This window comes from Macrobrachium nipponense, chromosome 36, assembly GCF_015104395.2.
Source record: "Macrobrachium nipponense isolate FS-2020 chromosome 36, ASM1510439v2, whole genome shotgun sequence".
Taxonomy (NCBI): Eukaryota; Metazoa; Arthropoda; class Malacostraca; order Decapoda; family Palaemonidae; genus Macrobrachium; species Macrobrachium nipponense.
In genome coordinates, this window is record NC_087220.1 from 27,723,634 (window position 1) to 27,738,609 (window position 14,976).

At 37.8% G+C, this 14,976-nt stretch overlaps 1 protein-coding gene across 4 annotated transcripts in view; it reads left to right on the forward strand.

Moving 5' to 3' along the window:
- Positions 1-14,976, forward strand: part of LOC135203283 (major facilitator superfamily domain-containing protein 6-like) — a 68,005-nt gene that overhangs the window by 23,330 nt on the left and 29,699 nt on the right. For all 4 annotated transcript variants that reach the window (XM_064233041.1, XM_064233040.1, XM_064233042.1 and 1 more), the window contains exons 4-6: positions 222-451; positions 7,899-8,060; positions 8,184-8,347. In XM_064233041.1, the coding sequence (XP_064089111.1) occupies positions 222-451; positions 7,899-8,060; positions 8,184-8,347 (556 nt within the window). The remainder of the gene's footprint in view (positions 1-221; positions 452-7,898; positions 8,061-8,183; positions 8,348-14,976) is intronic.

Sequence of the window (14,976 nt, forward strand, 5' to 3'; positions counted from 1 at the left end):
AAACAAAAATTGCGAGACCATTTGAAATATCAGTTCATAATGTTGATATTTTGCACTGTTTCTTATAAATAAGGCAGGAATCACACCATGCTTTTTCTGTATGCAAATCATTAGTCAGGAATCAGTTCTAACAGCTCTAGAAATTCCCAAGGGAATACATCTATACAAGTGCTTGCTTATGAACTGTGAGCTAAATTTGTCCTGTTTGTTGTCTTACACAGATCCTCATGGCCATTATCTCCATGATAACGGGAGTCATTGCCCTGCTTTTTCCATGGATTCCATCGGCAGTAGTTCAAATAGTTCCTTCTAACATCAGTGATGTAGCATTAGGAAATCTTTCCTCTGAAACCAGCAGCATTCCATCTCCAAACAGAATGATGGGAGAAGTTGATGCCAGTCATCAGCAGCTAACCTTCTGGATATACATTACCGTCCGAAGTGTCTATGGGTATGTTGTTTCTTTAGAAATATTGGTTACTTTCATCAAGTATTCCAGAAGTTGAGTTGCTTAACCCGCTAGGGTCTATTTCCTCGGAAAGTCTGTTGCAGTACCTTGATGTGTAAGATGTAGTTCTGATTTTTGTGTTGATGCCTTTTAGGAAATAATTTCATGTTTATGAATCTGAAAGTGGCCGAGAAAGATAAGGTTTAAAGCACCATGAATTACATCAACACTGAGATTATTTATCTTTATACATATTCATATAAAGTCATCATATTTTTTTCTTGACCCTTAAGTGATGGATCCCCTCATACGAGTAGCAATACTGCAACGGTTTTGGGTAGTGGAACGGATCCATTCATGTGAGCATCAATATTACACTCCATTGAATTGAAGGAATTGGGCAGGAGAGTGTTTCCGTCACAGGCAATCCCTGGTTATCGGCGGACTCAGTAAATGGCGATCCGGTTTTATGGCGCCGCAACAGGCCAAGTTTCGGTGCCGATAACCATTAACCGAAACTTGGTGCCATAAATCGCCGAGTTTCGGTGATTGGTGGTTTTCGCTTACCAGCACCCTGCCGAGAACAGAACCCACCTGATAACAGGGGACTGCCTGTACTACTTCCATAACCCATAAATTCACTTATGGCAACTTTTTAGGTTGGCTATAATCAAGTAACTGGCAGCTCATGAGCCAGTTGTGATCTTGACTTCAAGGGAGCAAGTACTGCTTCTCTCTTTCACATGTCTTATTATATATTTGCTCATATATATGCCCAGGGGTTGCTGTTGGTTTTAGTCCTTATCTTTTATGATAGTGCATCAGTTATAGATGTAATTTTCCAAAGAAATTTTAGAAAAGACTAGTTTAATCCCAAAAAGTTACTACATCTTTCATCTTAGCAAATTTATGTAAATATTTTACAACAAATGTACTCAGAATTTCTTACTGAATTTAGTTCTTATCTGTTTTGATATTTTATGATTTGTAATTATAATTTTACAAAGTAAAATAAATTTATTAACACGTATAACTTGTTAAATTTACTTTTGTCATGCAAAAGAGGTGTTTAGAATTTTTTTGCTTAAACCGCATGTACTATCTTCGTCTTTCCAGCGACGTTTTTATCTTAAACTGGCTGACCTCAGAGTTTACCCGGCCATGGGTGATGCATATTGATTTTTTTAGCCTGGCTCTTAAGGGTTAATGAGTCATTTCAAATCTTTTGAACAGAAAAGAAATTATCTTTGTTCATACACAGTACACACCTTGAGTCTTAACAATGGGATAAATCTTCTGGTGCCAGCTGGAAACCAGTTAAAAACAATCAATGATTGTAAATGCAAGGAATCTGTGGCATCTGGCATCCAATGGGTGGTTGAGGTGGAAGCAAGTTGAGAGACTCTCTTGAATCTAGTGACGCACCGGTCTTTCTTCAACCGCCTTGTAGAGTGGACCTTTGCTTTGCTCTCCTCCTCCCAAGCTGGTTTGTTTCATATTTATCCAGCCCAGAAGTCCGATGAGCATCAATGTTTTTATAGGACCTTCAGGATTCCCATCTTCACATTACTCTGGGACAGATGCAAATTGAGGTAGATGTGCTTCACACCTTTTCCTCTGCTTCGTCATCAGCTTTTTTATGTATAATGCTGGTCTCTCTCTCAAGGGGGTATTGGGCAAGCTACATTTTGTTCTGTAGCATTTGGCATTTGTTATATAAAAGATCTATTGAAACATTTGCTACACATTTTCTGGGAATGTGGTAATGTTTTAGTCATTCAGAATTTTTGTGATTTGGGATGTTTGAGAAGTTATGGGTTCATGTTGCAGACAAGGTTTATATGCTAGGATCCGGCTTTCCAGCATAGGAGTATTTCTACACTTACTCGACACAAATTTTGTTGAAGGATGATGTCCAATTGTATTGATCCCATCTGCTTGCAAGATCAGTCATGATTGCTATCTATTCTCTTTCCCTTCATTTTGGAGGTGGAGTGCCATGAGTCGTACATCTCACTCCCTTCCTTTTATCCTCACAGATAAATAAGATTTTTTCCCTCCCTCAGGATAGAAGATATCTTCTTTTCCTGTTTCTTTACAGGCTCTACAGTTGTCAGCCCTGCTTCTCACCCTGACAGGGCAGCGGCTTTGTTCCGCTAGATCTTGAGAGCCCCTCTTCTGACAGAGTTGCCACTTCACTAATTTTGGTATGCTCCTTGGTGCTGTGAAGAGAGTCCTGTGGGCGGTGTGTTCCTTTCTATACTCAGAGCCCCTTCATGCTGGCCTGTGAGACTATGTTGCCATGTGCTGGCCTGCGGGACTACATTGTCATGCAGGGGTACCAATCTGACAGACTACTTTTGTAATGTGGCTTCTAGTCTCTCTGATGTTTTGTCATCTGATGATGTTTGACTTGGTACTCCTCTTTGTAACATGAAATAAAATTGTAGTACAATTTTGTTTGAATATGTTTTCTGCTCTTAAATGCATTGTTTTCTCTCTGTTAGAGTTGTCTCCAGTATGACTTCATGGAAGGGCATTGATCAAAACTATGTCATGGCTTCGCCTTATGATGACAGTTTTGATCAATGCTGCCTTCAAGAGAAAGCGTTGGATTTTCTTGGTAAATTTTTATATTTTTTATTTATTTTATTTTATTTTATTTTTTCTATTCCTAGGATTTGGCGAGTTGGAGAGAAACTAGTGTCTTTCATATTTGTTCAGGAATTTTCCCAAACAGGTAGCTTCTCTCTTGTCTCTTTGGACACCTGGGTAGAGTGAGCAACCACCCTTTGTCTTGTTCATGTATTATTTGCTTGTCCAAATTCTTTGATTTTGTTGAAATCTAAGACTCATAAGGTTGTTTCATATGCTTCTTTTGCTCAGTTTTCTTCAAAACTTCGATTCATCGTTTCTCTCCAATTTCAAGTAACCTTGAAATTTCTACAGCATCCCCTTAGCTTGCTTGAGTTCAGTGTAGGATGACAGGGCTTCCATTTAGAAGTCGAAGGCATTCCCTTCTCAGGTTGCTGTTCCAGGGCCTCCTAGACGTTCTCCTCTTCTAGAGGCTTCAGCTTTCCCACGGACGTGTTTCCAGTAACGGTCGTGAACGTGAGGCTGTCATCAATTTTGTCTCTCATCATAGTAGTGCTTCTTCATCCTGTGACCAAGAAGTCTAGGGGTTCGTCTTCTCATTCTCCCAGATGTTTTCAATGCATCATTCTTCATCACACGTCCATGTACTCTTACATGATTCGTCTCGTGGTTGTGTACATGATGGAGGTCCTACTTTCGTCATTCATCGCACATCTATTTATGTGATTCGTTGCAAGTAAGGGGAAAAAACGCCATTGTCCCTCAACACCGGTGTTGAGGGACAATGGGGTTTTTCCCCTACTGTTGCACGGCCATGTACGTGATTTATCGCACATCTGTTTGTTATTCATCGCATGTCCATGTACGTGATTCATTACACATCTGTTTATGTGATTTGTTGCACGGCTATGTACATGGTTCGTCATACGGCTGCATGCCAGGTTGTTCCTGGACAAAGGTGAATTCAAGATCTTAGTCCATCATTCGAGGGCATAGTCCTTCTGATGGAAGAGATGACGACCGCCCAAAGGTAGTTCTGCATGTCTGTAGACTGACAAGAGTTCCCTTGGTAGCTTCAGACAGATGTTCCATGTTTTCAACATGTGGGATCGATCTCCAAATGTTTTGTCCTCCAGAGCAAGTCAATAGATTCATTCAGTCAAGCCTGTATGGCCTTCATCATAAGATGTCTCTTGCAATAGGTAGCATACTGATCATATGTCATCATAAGGGAACACCTTATAAGTCGTCTTCTCTGTTGGAGTTGCACGTTTCCATGGCAGCTCAAGGTCTTCTTCCCTGTCTACTGTGCAGTTACTCTGACATTGCACAAGTTGACAGTAGGATATTTAGAACATACCTACGCTGAGCATTTTGTCATAGAAAATCCCCTATTATCTCTTCTGTCTACTTGGAAAAAACCCATGTTAAGACTTCTTCTCTTTGAAGAGGGCTAGAGGTCTTCTTTCATGGTCCCAGAATTGTTCGTTGGAGCAGAGTACTCCCTTTGCCTTCTGGGAACTCTCTTGGAGGTTGAACGATGGAGTGCCCAATCATCCTTCCTCGGACCTCTTAAGGTCTTGGGAAATTGCGCTCAACTCCAACACGCTGGTGTGGACTTGGTTGTCCTGTACACTTCATGCCCCCAAGGCCATGAGTTCTTCAAGAGGAGTGCCCAATCCTTCGGAGGAGGCTCGTAAGTACAAGGGCAAATCCCTTTGTCAAGCTCCAAAGTCTAGGTTAACTCTAGTGGCTCCTTAACCCCAAGCTGGATGGCCAAGAGAGACTCCTCCCTAGCACATCTTCGCCAGTTTCTTGTGGAGAAAACCACCAATCACTAAGATCTTCATCTCTGGAGTCATTCCATTATATTTTTTGGGAGATATATCCAACAGAACAACAACTCAGATGTAAGGCTATTACTTCAGATGACCTTTGTCAGCCGTATACAAGATGAGCCATCTGCTGATGCGATTGGCATCATGGAAAGATACTGTCCACTCAGAATTCCTGTTTATTAGACAAGATCTTCTGAATGTTTTTTCAGAACAGAGGAGGCTCCTCCTGTTGATACTGGTGAGGTGCCACAGACTTTACTAATTTGGAGGATACGGACCTCTCTTCGCAGTAAGGATCCACATTGTGGTTCAAGAGCATGGAGTGGTCTTGTTCACCTAGGGAACTCGAACCTCCTACTTGAGACCTTACTCTGGTACTGAGCATGGGACCTTACACAGTTAGAGCCTTACTCTGGTACTGAGTATTCTCTCTCAACCTCCTTTGACCCCATGCATCAATCACCTCTCAGGAAACTGGCTTTGCAAACAGTTTTCTTTCTGACCTTGGCTTTCTTGAAAAGATTGGAGAGCTTCAGGGTCCCATCAAGCACTGCATTGTTATCTGAATGTCCTGTCTTCCTAGAGGTTAAGTGTCGTAGACTTCATGTTAACACAGGCCAAGTCAAGGAGGTGGTTACCTAAAACACCCCTTTTTGAGTTCCTAAACTGGATGTTTAGACAACCTGACTCCTCATCATCAAGTTCTACCACTGTTTGGGTGCATGCAGAGGCACATGATGTCTGAGGAATACATTTCTCTCTGGCATTTAAAAGTACATGCCTGTTCTTAGGATTTGAATGCTGGTTCATGACTGCTGCAAACCACTTTCATTTTCCTCTGCATGAACATGGCCCACAGATCCTTGGACAAGTTTCCCTTGTGCCAGTGGTGGCTCTTCAACAACTGTGACTCACCCAGTGCCCTTGGTGGGACAGTTTTGTGCCTTGCCTAAGATGATTGTGTGTGGAGTAGGGAATGAGGGAGTTGACTGGCCTCTTTTCTTTCCCTTTTCTCCTTTCTTCATGCCTACAGGCAGTTTGAAGAAGACATATCATATGCTGGAACTGGCTTGATAGAGGTGAGCATTGCAAACATACTGTTACAGCACTTTTCATGTTCCATGCAACATGCAAATCTGCTTCTCAGTAGCGTAAACTCCTCTCTCCAGCAAGGGAAGTGAGGAGTGGTAACAAACCCATTTCTTGTGGCCTACATGGTTTGTTGCCTGAACAGATATATGTACCATATATAATCATGTATGATGGGATTTTTGAAGACTAATTTTGGAGCTAATTTTAAGAGGGTCACATCATACACGAGCTATAAGATTAGAGTATATAATAATCACATATTAGTATTGTATGATGAAATACAAACGTAATGAATATGCATCTTTTCCATGGATCTTTTAAAAAGTTATGCTTACCTCTCTGTGTCCAATGATATATATATTTTCATGTTGCTATTTGTTTGTGTTATAAAAAGAGATACGTATAAACATAGCAATCAATGTTATGGTTTGGAAATCAGCTGAGGGCGATTGCGAGATAAGTTTGTTTTGCTGTATTGAACTCAAATCAAAGCGACTTTCTTGTTTCTTGTTAGTGCAAATGAATCTCAAGGTACTCTATTTATATGGGACAAGGTTATTTTACATTATACAAGGTGTTTTCAAGCCGAAATATCACTTAAATACACATGGCGCTGAGGGCATGTTTATTGCATAAACAAAAATCAAAAGATTCCGTTTGACATTTTCACTTTATCTCATCAGAATACGAGCTTTATGTATTTATCTTTTATTGTAGTGAAAACAGTAAAATGTGTTCTTTCATGCTCAATGGTTTGATTAAAACATGTTTCTCTCAAATTTTGTTTACATTCGAGTTTGATGGTATTATACTGAAGTTTGCTTGAGTTTCATCCACGTTGCCAATGCATAGTATTAGTCGTTAGCAGATCAACATTCTTTCCTCAGCTTCAGCTAAAACTAACAGCTTAAATTTAGCAGTATTATCCCCTTGCTGATCTTTTCTCCATAGCGAGTAAGGATAAAGTAATGTAAAAATATATGAGTCCTATTCTACTTAATGTAATTTGTAACATAACTACAGTAATTTTTTTTCACTATTGTACGATGGTTAAAATGCAAGCAAAAGCGCTGTTGTTATCAGATTCCGTTGTTCATAGCAAATCAGCTGTTTCTGGATGTATGCGTTTACACAGCAAATATACTATTAAAGAGATGGAGGAAAAGGGGTTAGCCTAACTAAAAAATGGAATAGATAAAGAGGAGGAAAAGAGGTTAGCCTATTGTCATTTGGTCTCGTTTGACTCGCAAGATACGTGAGATACATGATAAAATGATTTTTTAAGGGTGAAAATTTGTGAGTTGCATGATATGCTAGATCGCATGTTACACGAGCATACATACAATAGTTGGTTTGGGGTTCCATGAATGCAATTAATCTGGTCATGTTTTATTGTATTTGAACCCAGTGGACTGAGTGTTAGATATCGATATATCTTACTTTTCAAAGGCTTAGGTCCTCTTCTTTAGCAATGTCATATTCTGAGAAGAATGATGGGGTGTGACAAACCCCGTCGGTTCAGGATTCTCATACCTCCCTCCAAGTATTTGTCTATCATATTGTTAAGCTATCCTATTGTTAAGACCAGATGTTTGTTCCACGTTTGAACAAATGAAAAACTTTTAATTTGTATTTTTCATAGCTAACAAACCTGAGGTCTTAACAACTTAAACTCTAGCCACCCCTCTTACATTTCATCGTGGGTTGGAAGAAAGACATGCATTGCTGGATTTTAGTGTGGTCTCTCAACTTGCTTCCACCTCAACTGCCCATCAGATGCCAGATGTCATAGAATCCTTGCATTTACAATCTGATTTTAACCAGTTTCTTGCTTTTGTCAGAAGATTTATCCTGTTGTTAAGACCTCAGACTTGTTAGCTATGAAAAATACAAATTATTTAAAAATTTGTCATAACATCCTTCAGAGCATGCAACGGAGCCACACTTATTTTCTTTGATGCAGCCGTCATGGCCAATGTGCAGAAGTCAAGCATCAGCTATGGTTATCAAAGAGCGTGGGGGACTGTAGGTGCCATCATCAGCTCATACCTCAGTGGTGTCATCGTAGAAAAGACTGGTGGTTTCAAGTAAGTGGCATCATTGCTTGTACAGGAAGTTCCTCTGAGAATGAAGACAATGACCCAATTCTCATTATCTTGTTGAGATGTTCTTTCAGCTGATGATTGTCTGCATGATCTCTTATTTGACAGTGAAATTTTCTATGCGTCAGCTGGCCTGCAGATGGTTGCAGGAATCTTAATGCTGGGCATCAGGATTGACTACAAGGTACCTGCTACTTCGCTGACCAAAGACCTTTTGTTGCATTGTTTCAAAGCAGAGGTCCTGCTTTTCTTTGGAGCTGTTACAGCAGCAGGTATGTCAAATAATCTCATTGGTTATGAACTACTGTAGAAGAAGAAAACTTAAGAGCCAAGTACATATTATTATTCAGTAGATGAAGGCTATTCATTTGTAGCAAGCCCACTGCAGGGTCCATTGATTTGAAATTCAAGCTTCCAAAGAATGTTAAGGTGCTAGTGTAATGATGGAAATCATTCATTTAGCATTTATGACAGTACCCATAGATGAAAACCAATTCGGTTTTCCAGTCCACTAATTTCTATGGGTACTGTCATAAATGCTAAATGAATGATTTCCATCATTACACTAGTTAGGAGGACGTAGAAGGGGAAGTAAAGGGAAATACAGACATCCCCTGGTTACCGTTTGTATCGGTTACCAGCATTTTGGTTTTACGGCGCTTGTTCAATATATTCATAACTGGGTTTTACTTTGCGTAGGGTTTATAGCGCTGTTGTTTGGTTATCGGTGGCTTAGGCTAAGTGCTGAGACCAATTCATAAAATACAAACATAACAAATATATGTATTTTCCTTGGCTCTTTTAAAAATTTATCCTTTACTTTAGTGTATCCATTAATACTGTATGTAGTCTTATACTACTATTGTATTATAAAATACACGCAAATTGATCATGTTTTGGTTTGGAAAAATCAGCTGAGGGTGGAGGTAAGATTAGTTTGCCGTATTTACCTCTATTCACGGCAATTTTCTTGCTTCTATTTGGCGTAAATTAATCTCTAGAAACTAATTGCATATGTGACAAGGTTATTTTTTGTTTTATGAAGCGTTTTTAAGTTGAGATATGACTTAAATACGTCTGGTTATCAGTACTTGGCCCAAGCGCCAAAAGACTGCCTCATAAAATACAAACAACGAATATGCGCCTATTCCTTGGCTCTTTTAAAAAGTTATACTTTACTTCAGTGTATCCAATGATACTGTATGTAGTCTCATATTACTATAGTATTATAGAATAAAACAAAGTGATCAATGTTTTGATCTGGAAAAATCAGCTGGGGGCATAGGCAGTTGATTTTGTTCCCTTTAACTTGATTCAGAGCGATTTTCTTCCTTCAATTTAGCATAAATAGATCTCTAGAAACTCATAAATATTTAATGGGACAAGGATATTTTTCATTATATTAAGTGTTTTTGCATATGAATTGTTGTGAGCTCGATTTTATTTTTTCGTTGATAGATCGTGTTGGGAGCATGTTTTTTGTGTGTAAAAAACAGATTCCGTTCGTTATTATCATTCAATTTCATAAGACGAGATTTACATATTTAACTTTTATTGGAGTGAAAACAACACTGAAATGCGTTCTTTCATGGCAATTACTCTTTATTAAAATGCTTTTTTCTCCACCTTTATTTGCGGTATAGTTTCATCCATGTTGCTGATGTTGATACGTGATAATTTGTAGTCATTAGCAGTGTGAACATTTATTTTTCTCAGGTTCAGCTACAACTACAGCTTAGATTTAGCAGTAGTACTATATACTTCGCAATATTTTCTCCATAGCAAATAAAGGTATAATGCAAATATATTTAATCCTGTTTTACTCAATTGTTGTAACATAACTACGGTAATTTTTTTACTATCGCACGATGGCTGAAATGCAAGCAAAATGTTATCAGATTTGGTTCGGTTGTTGTAGCAAAACAACTGTTATTGTTCAGTAGTTTATGGCTGTGCGATTTATGCAACGATTATAATGTTACTAACAATACTTTCATCATTCTCTTTTGGTTTTTTAACTTATTTAAGTAGAAGATTGATAAATAAAGAGATGGATGAAAGCTCTCTCTCTCACTAGGCCAAGATTTACCAATAAGTTCAACGAATCCTAACATTAAAAATTTGTAGAATTACCATGCAGACCATAATAAATGATTAGGCAAATGAAATTTCACATTTCCATTCAAGAGTTATTACACATTAGGGCAAAATATCTGGCTGTGACACTTAATTAAGGGATCGTTGACAAGTCTAGGGCACCGTCAGTTGGACTGTGGTGCCTGTAGACTTCTGAATTTCCGATAGTGACAATTTTCGGTTAGCATCAGGGCCCCCAGGAACGGAACCTCTGTCATTAAGCAGGGGCTGCATGTACACAAAAATGTATTAAAATGCAAGGAGAATGGTATCAGGGCATTAATGCATCGCATCTTCGCTTGAACCTATGAAGCTCCAAATGACCTTATTTTAGAGAGGAAGTTTAAAAATGTTTATCAAAACGAATAGGCAGATGTTCTAATTTGAGATGGCAAATACTGGTTACGGTGCCTGCTACAGTGGGGCAAAATGTTTCTTCAAGAATTATAATAGAAAAACACGAATCAAAAAGGTTTTTCAGCACAGCGATTCATTCACTTTTGTAATACGTGTCTCCTAAAGCAATGCACTGTAGACTTGAATTAAATCTCAGTCTCTAGTTACACAACTGTGATTTCTTGTTTTGGATCTTTTCATTCAGATTAACAAAAATTCCACATCCATCTCTTAGGTGGATTGTCAAGAACTCTTCAAGATACAAGATGATATGGTCTCAGAACATTGCTACATCATTTTTGAGATATTATTTGTGTGTGAGGGGTGGTTGTTCAAATAGACTACTTATTTGCAGTTTTAACTGAACTGCGAAACTTATATAATGCATCATTTAAGCCTTGAGAATTAACTCTTATTGTTGCTGTATGAAATAATGCACTTTGGTCTAGTAGTTCTGATGTGAATTTGTCTTGGTGCATTTAAGCAAAGTACTGTGGTAAAATAGAGCCATCGTGTAAGTTTGACGACAAATTTATATTCTTTTTATTCATAGTTTATGAAAATTATCTTTTTTATATTAGTTATGGCTGGCATAGAAAATTTAGTTCTCATCCTGAAGTATGCCGATTGATTTGCAATTTGAAATACATTACTAAATGCAATAGGGCTGTCGCTTGTGTTTACCGAACAGATCTTTGATAACCAGACAAGCTCAGTTTTATAGTCATTTTCTCTGTTCACTCTGTTAATTAAATGCATGTTTCTGTTCAAGGAGTTTTGTATTTTTTTACTTTTTCTTGCTGGCAACAAATGAAATAAAGTAATGATTTTAAAACTATGGTAAAAACTGATATCCCCCTACAATTCAAGTACGCATATAACCTTTACAGCGTGCAAACAAGTGTACAGTAGTACCTCAGACTTCGAACTTAATCCGTTCCATAAGGCTGTTCCAAGTACGATATGATCGAAATATGAAACGATAAGAAATAAAGGGAATCAGGATGATTCATTCCAGCCAACACAAAAAGTCCCCCTTTTCACATATTTTTATTATTGTGTTCAAAAGTTAAATTGAGAGTATAAAGTAATGAAACAGTACATGATTTGAAGTAAAATTTTCGACATTTTATTTTTTCTGTGTACGATTTATGAACTGTTTGGTGAAAATGGTGGCCCGGCCGGCTGGGGGATGGAGGGAGGAGAGACGGGAACCCTTTAAGGAAACTGAAATGGTCGCAGTAGGCAAAGGCTGGTAACAAAATCAGTTTTATTCACATTTTACAAGGAAAATCAAAGGAATTAATAGTGTGTGTTCGATTATGTCTGTGAGACAGAGATAGAGTAATAAATTTGTATGATTGTTGACGTGTTTACACTTGGATTATAGGTGCATGAAAGAGATTAATTATGCCACAGTACATCAACTTATTGCTGGTAAATGGCAGAAATTATAATAAACAGGATTTTGCAAACAAGTAATAAGAATGAAAAAAAGGAAGGAGAGATCAAATAACTTTTCACAAGGAAGTCGTTTGGACAAACAATTGAAGGCAGGAGGCAGAAGCTGAATGTGGCACCAGTTTGTTTAATATGGAGCTTAGTTACTTAGTTACTTCTACAGTGGTGAAAAATTGTAAAAAGCAATTGTCACTTGATAGGTATTTTACTGTAACAAAAATAAGTGATTTGGGTAAAATCAAGTGTAAGTGAAAGAAATGGGTGAATAATTATCCCAGCCCAGCTGGTAAGTAGGTAGGAAGCAGATCCCCATCTTCCCTCTCCTCTCTCTTATCATCTCACTCAGTGCGCTGAACACTTGCTCAAGTAAGGCTTTAGTATATAAATATATATATATATATATATATATATATATATATATATATATATATATATATATATATATATATATATATATAATGAGGACATAGATTGAGAGGTATCTGGGTACTGATGCTTTATTGTCCTAGCACGGGGTATACAATGACAGGACTGGTGCGGTTGGACATGTAGTAAGTACCTGGGTCTCATTAATTCATTATTCCTCAAAAGTATAAACGCTCCCTCACTCTACCTCAAGTTAGCTGTGTATCACCGCAATGACGAATGATTTTGTTAATCGTTTATGCTAAATTTTATTGTGAAAGGCTTTGTTCTTTCATTTACTGTTTTGTTGAATATTGTACAACTAGATGGTCTCACTCGGTGCACCTAACACTGGCTCAATTAAAACTTTTATTGTGTCTGTATTGCATTTGATTGTTTTCAGTTTATCATTGTTAAATTTATTGCAAAATTCCTCTATGTGAATCGTTATTGCTTTTTCATACATACATACAGTAATATTTTAACTTTCTCGTCTCCTCCCGTCCTCAATATCAACGCTCCTTCGTTCAGTCTAAGTCAGCTTGTCTAACACCACAAAATCGGCGATTTATGGCACCACAAAGGGAAAGTTTCGGTTATCGGCACCTTAGTGTTACGGTGCCATAATGTCCCTAAGAGAGGCACCGTTAACTGGTTATCGTTGCCATTAACTGAAACTTGGGACTATAAGCGCCATAAATCGCCGCATCGAGTGAATGGTGACTTTCACATATCAGCACCCGCCCCCTGCGAATACTACAGGGGGAACACTGTATTGCAGAACTCGGTCATGTGAACAGTACCAGACATAATAAGTGAGTAGAGAGCAATTTCCACCATGATTTTCAGTGACTCACGAAGTGCTATCAATGCTATAAACAGATACAGTTCTCCAAATCATCTTGCCCAAGAGATCCAAATAAAAATCCAACTTATTCAATTGGGACTCATAATAAGAAAATTTTTGGATTCTAGAACATGTGGGAATTGAAGGAAACAAAAGAGCAGATGCAGCTGCCGAATTAGCTCGCACTACTCCATCAACAATTACACGTGCCCCAGTGTCAGACTGGATAACTTCTATTAAGCCTTTAATATATCAAGATTGGCAAACAGATTGCACATCTGTGCCAATTACAAACAAACCGAGAACTATAAAAAGTGAAGTTCATTCAGGGATGGCATCATCTCAAAAAGAAAGAGCTGAAGATGTTGCATTAGTAAGACTACGTACAGGCCATACTAGATTCTCACGTGGTCATACAATGTCAAATCCACATTCAGCCTCAATGAAATGTAATACGTGCCAAAAACCAATGACTGTCAAACACTTATTAGTTGAATGTCCAATTTGGAACCAACAAAGAAGCATTTACTTTATAAAACCAGCATTTAAAGGCATTCTTGCTGAAAGCAAAGATTTCCTATTTAATAGGATCAAGTTCCTAAATGAAACCTGCTTTCTAAAATGTCTTAATTTATTTTTTTTTAGTTCCTGAAAACCAGCCCGAGAAGAACCTTTATTTGGCTCAGAGGTCTGGATAAACCAATCGTTTATTATAATAATAATAACCCTGTCAATTCAGGTGCTGCTGTCTAACTAGATGAACCAACTGCAGGCAGCCTCCAGTTGTTGGCGTATATTCATAACTGGGTTTTACCCTCCTTAGGGTTTACAGCGCTGTTGTCTGGTTATCATCGGTGGCTTGAGTGCAGTGAGACCCTCATAAAATACAGACAACAAATATTCATCTTCTCCTTGGATATTTTAAAAAGTTATGGTTTTATTTCACTGTATCCAATAATGCTGTACGTAGTCTCATATTACAATTCCATTATAAAATACAAACAAAGTGATCAGTGTTTTGGTCTGGAAAGATAAGCTGAGGGCAGGGTTAAGTTTATTTCTTCGTATTTAGCTCGATTCATAGTGATTTCTTGCTTCTAGAAGCTATTTATGTACTGTATATGGGACAAGGATTTTTTTTTTCATTATATGAAGTGTTTTTAAGTCGACATATGGGTTGAATATGTCTTTTTGTGAACTAAATTTAGTTATTTTTTCGGTAATAGATGGTGTTGGGAGAATGTTTTTTGGGTAAAAAGTTAACAGATTCCGTTTGCTCTTTTCACCTATTGGGTCATAATACGAGCTTTATGTAGTTTATCTTTTATTGGCATGAAAACATCAGTAAAATGTGTTCTTTTGTTCCCAGTATTTTTTTTTAATTAAAATACATACTTTTTCCTCCACTTTTATTTATGGTTGAGTAATTGCTTTCTCAAATTCTCAGCTTCAGCTACAACTGCAGCTTAAATTTAGCAGTACATACTATATTTTCTGTTTGCTTGCCGATCGATATTTTCTCCATAGCGACCAAAAGTATAATGTAATGATATGTCAGTCCTATTCTACTTGTCATTTGTAACATAAGTATGGTACATACTTAATTTTTTAATAATATATGATGGCTGAAATGCAAGCAAAACAAGTGTTAGCGCC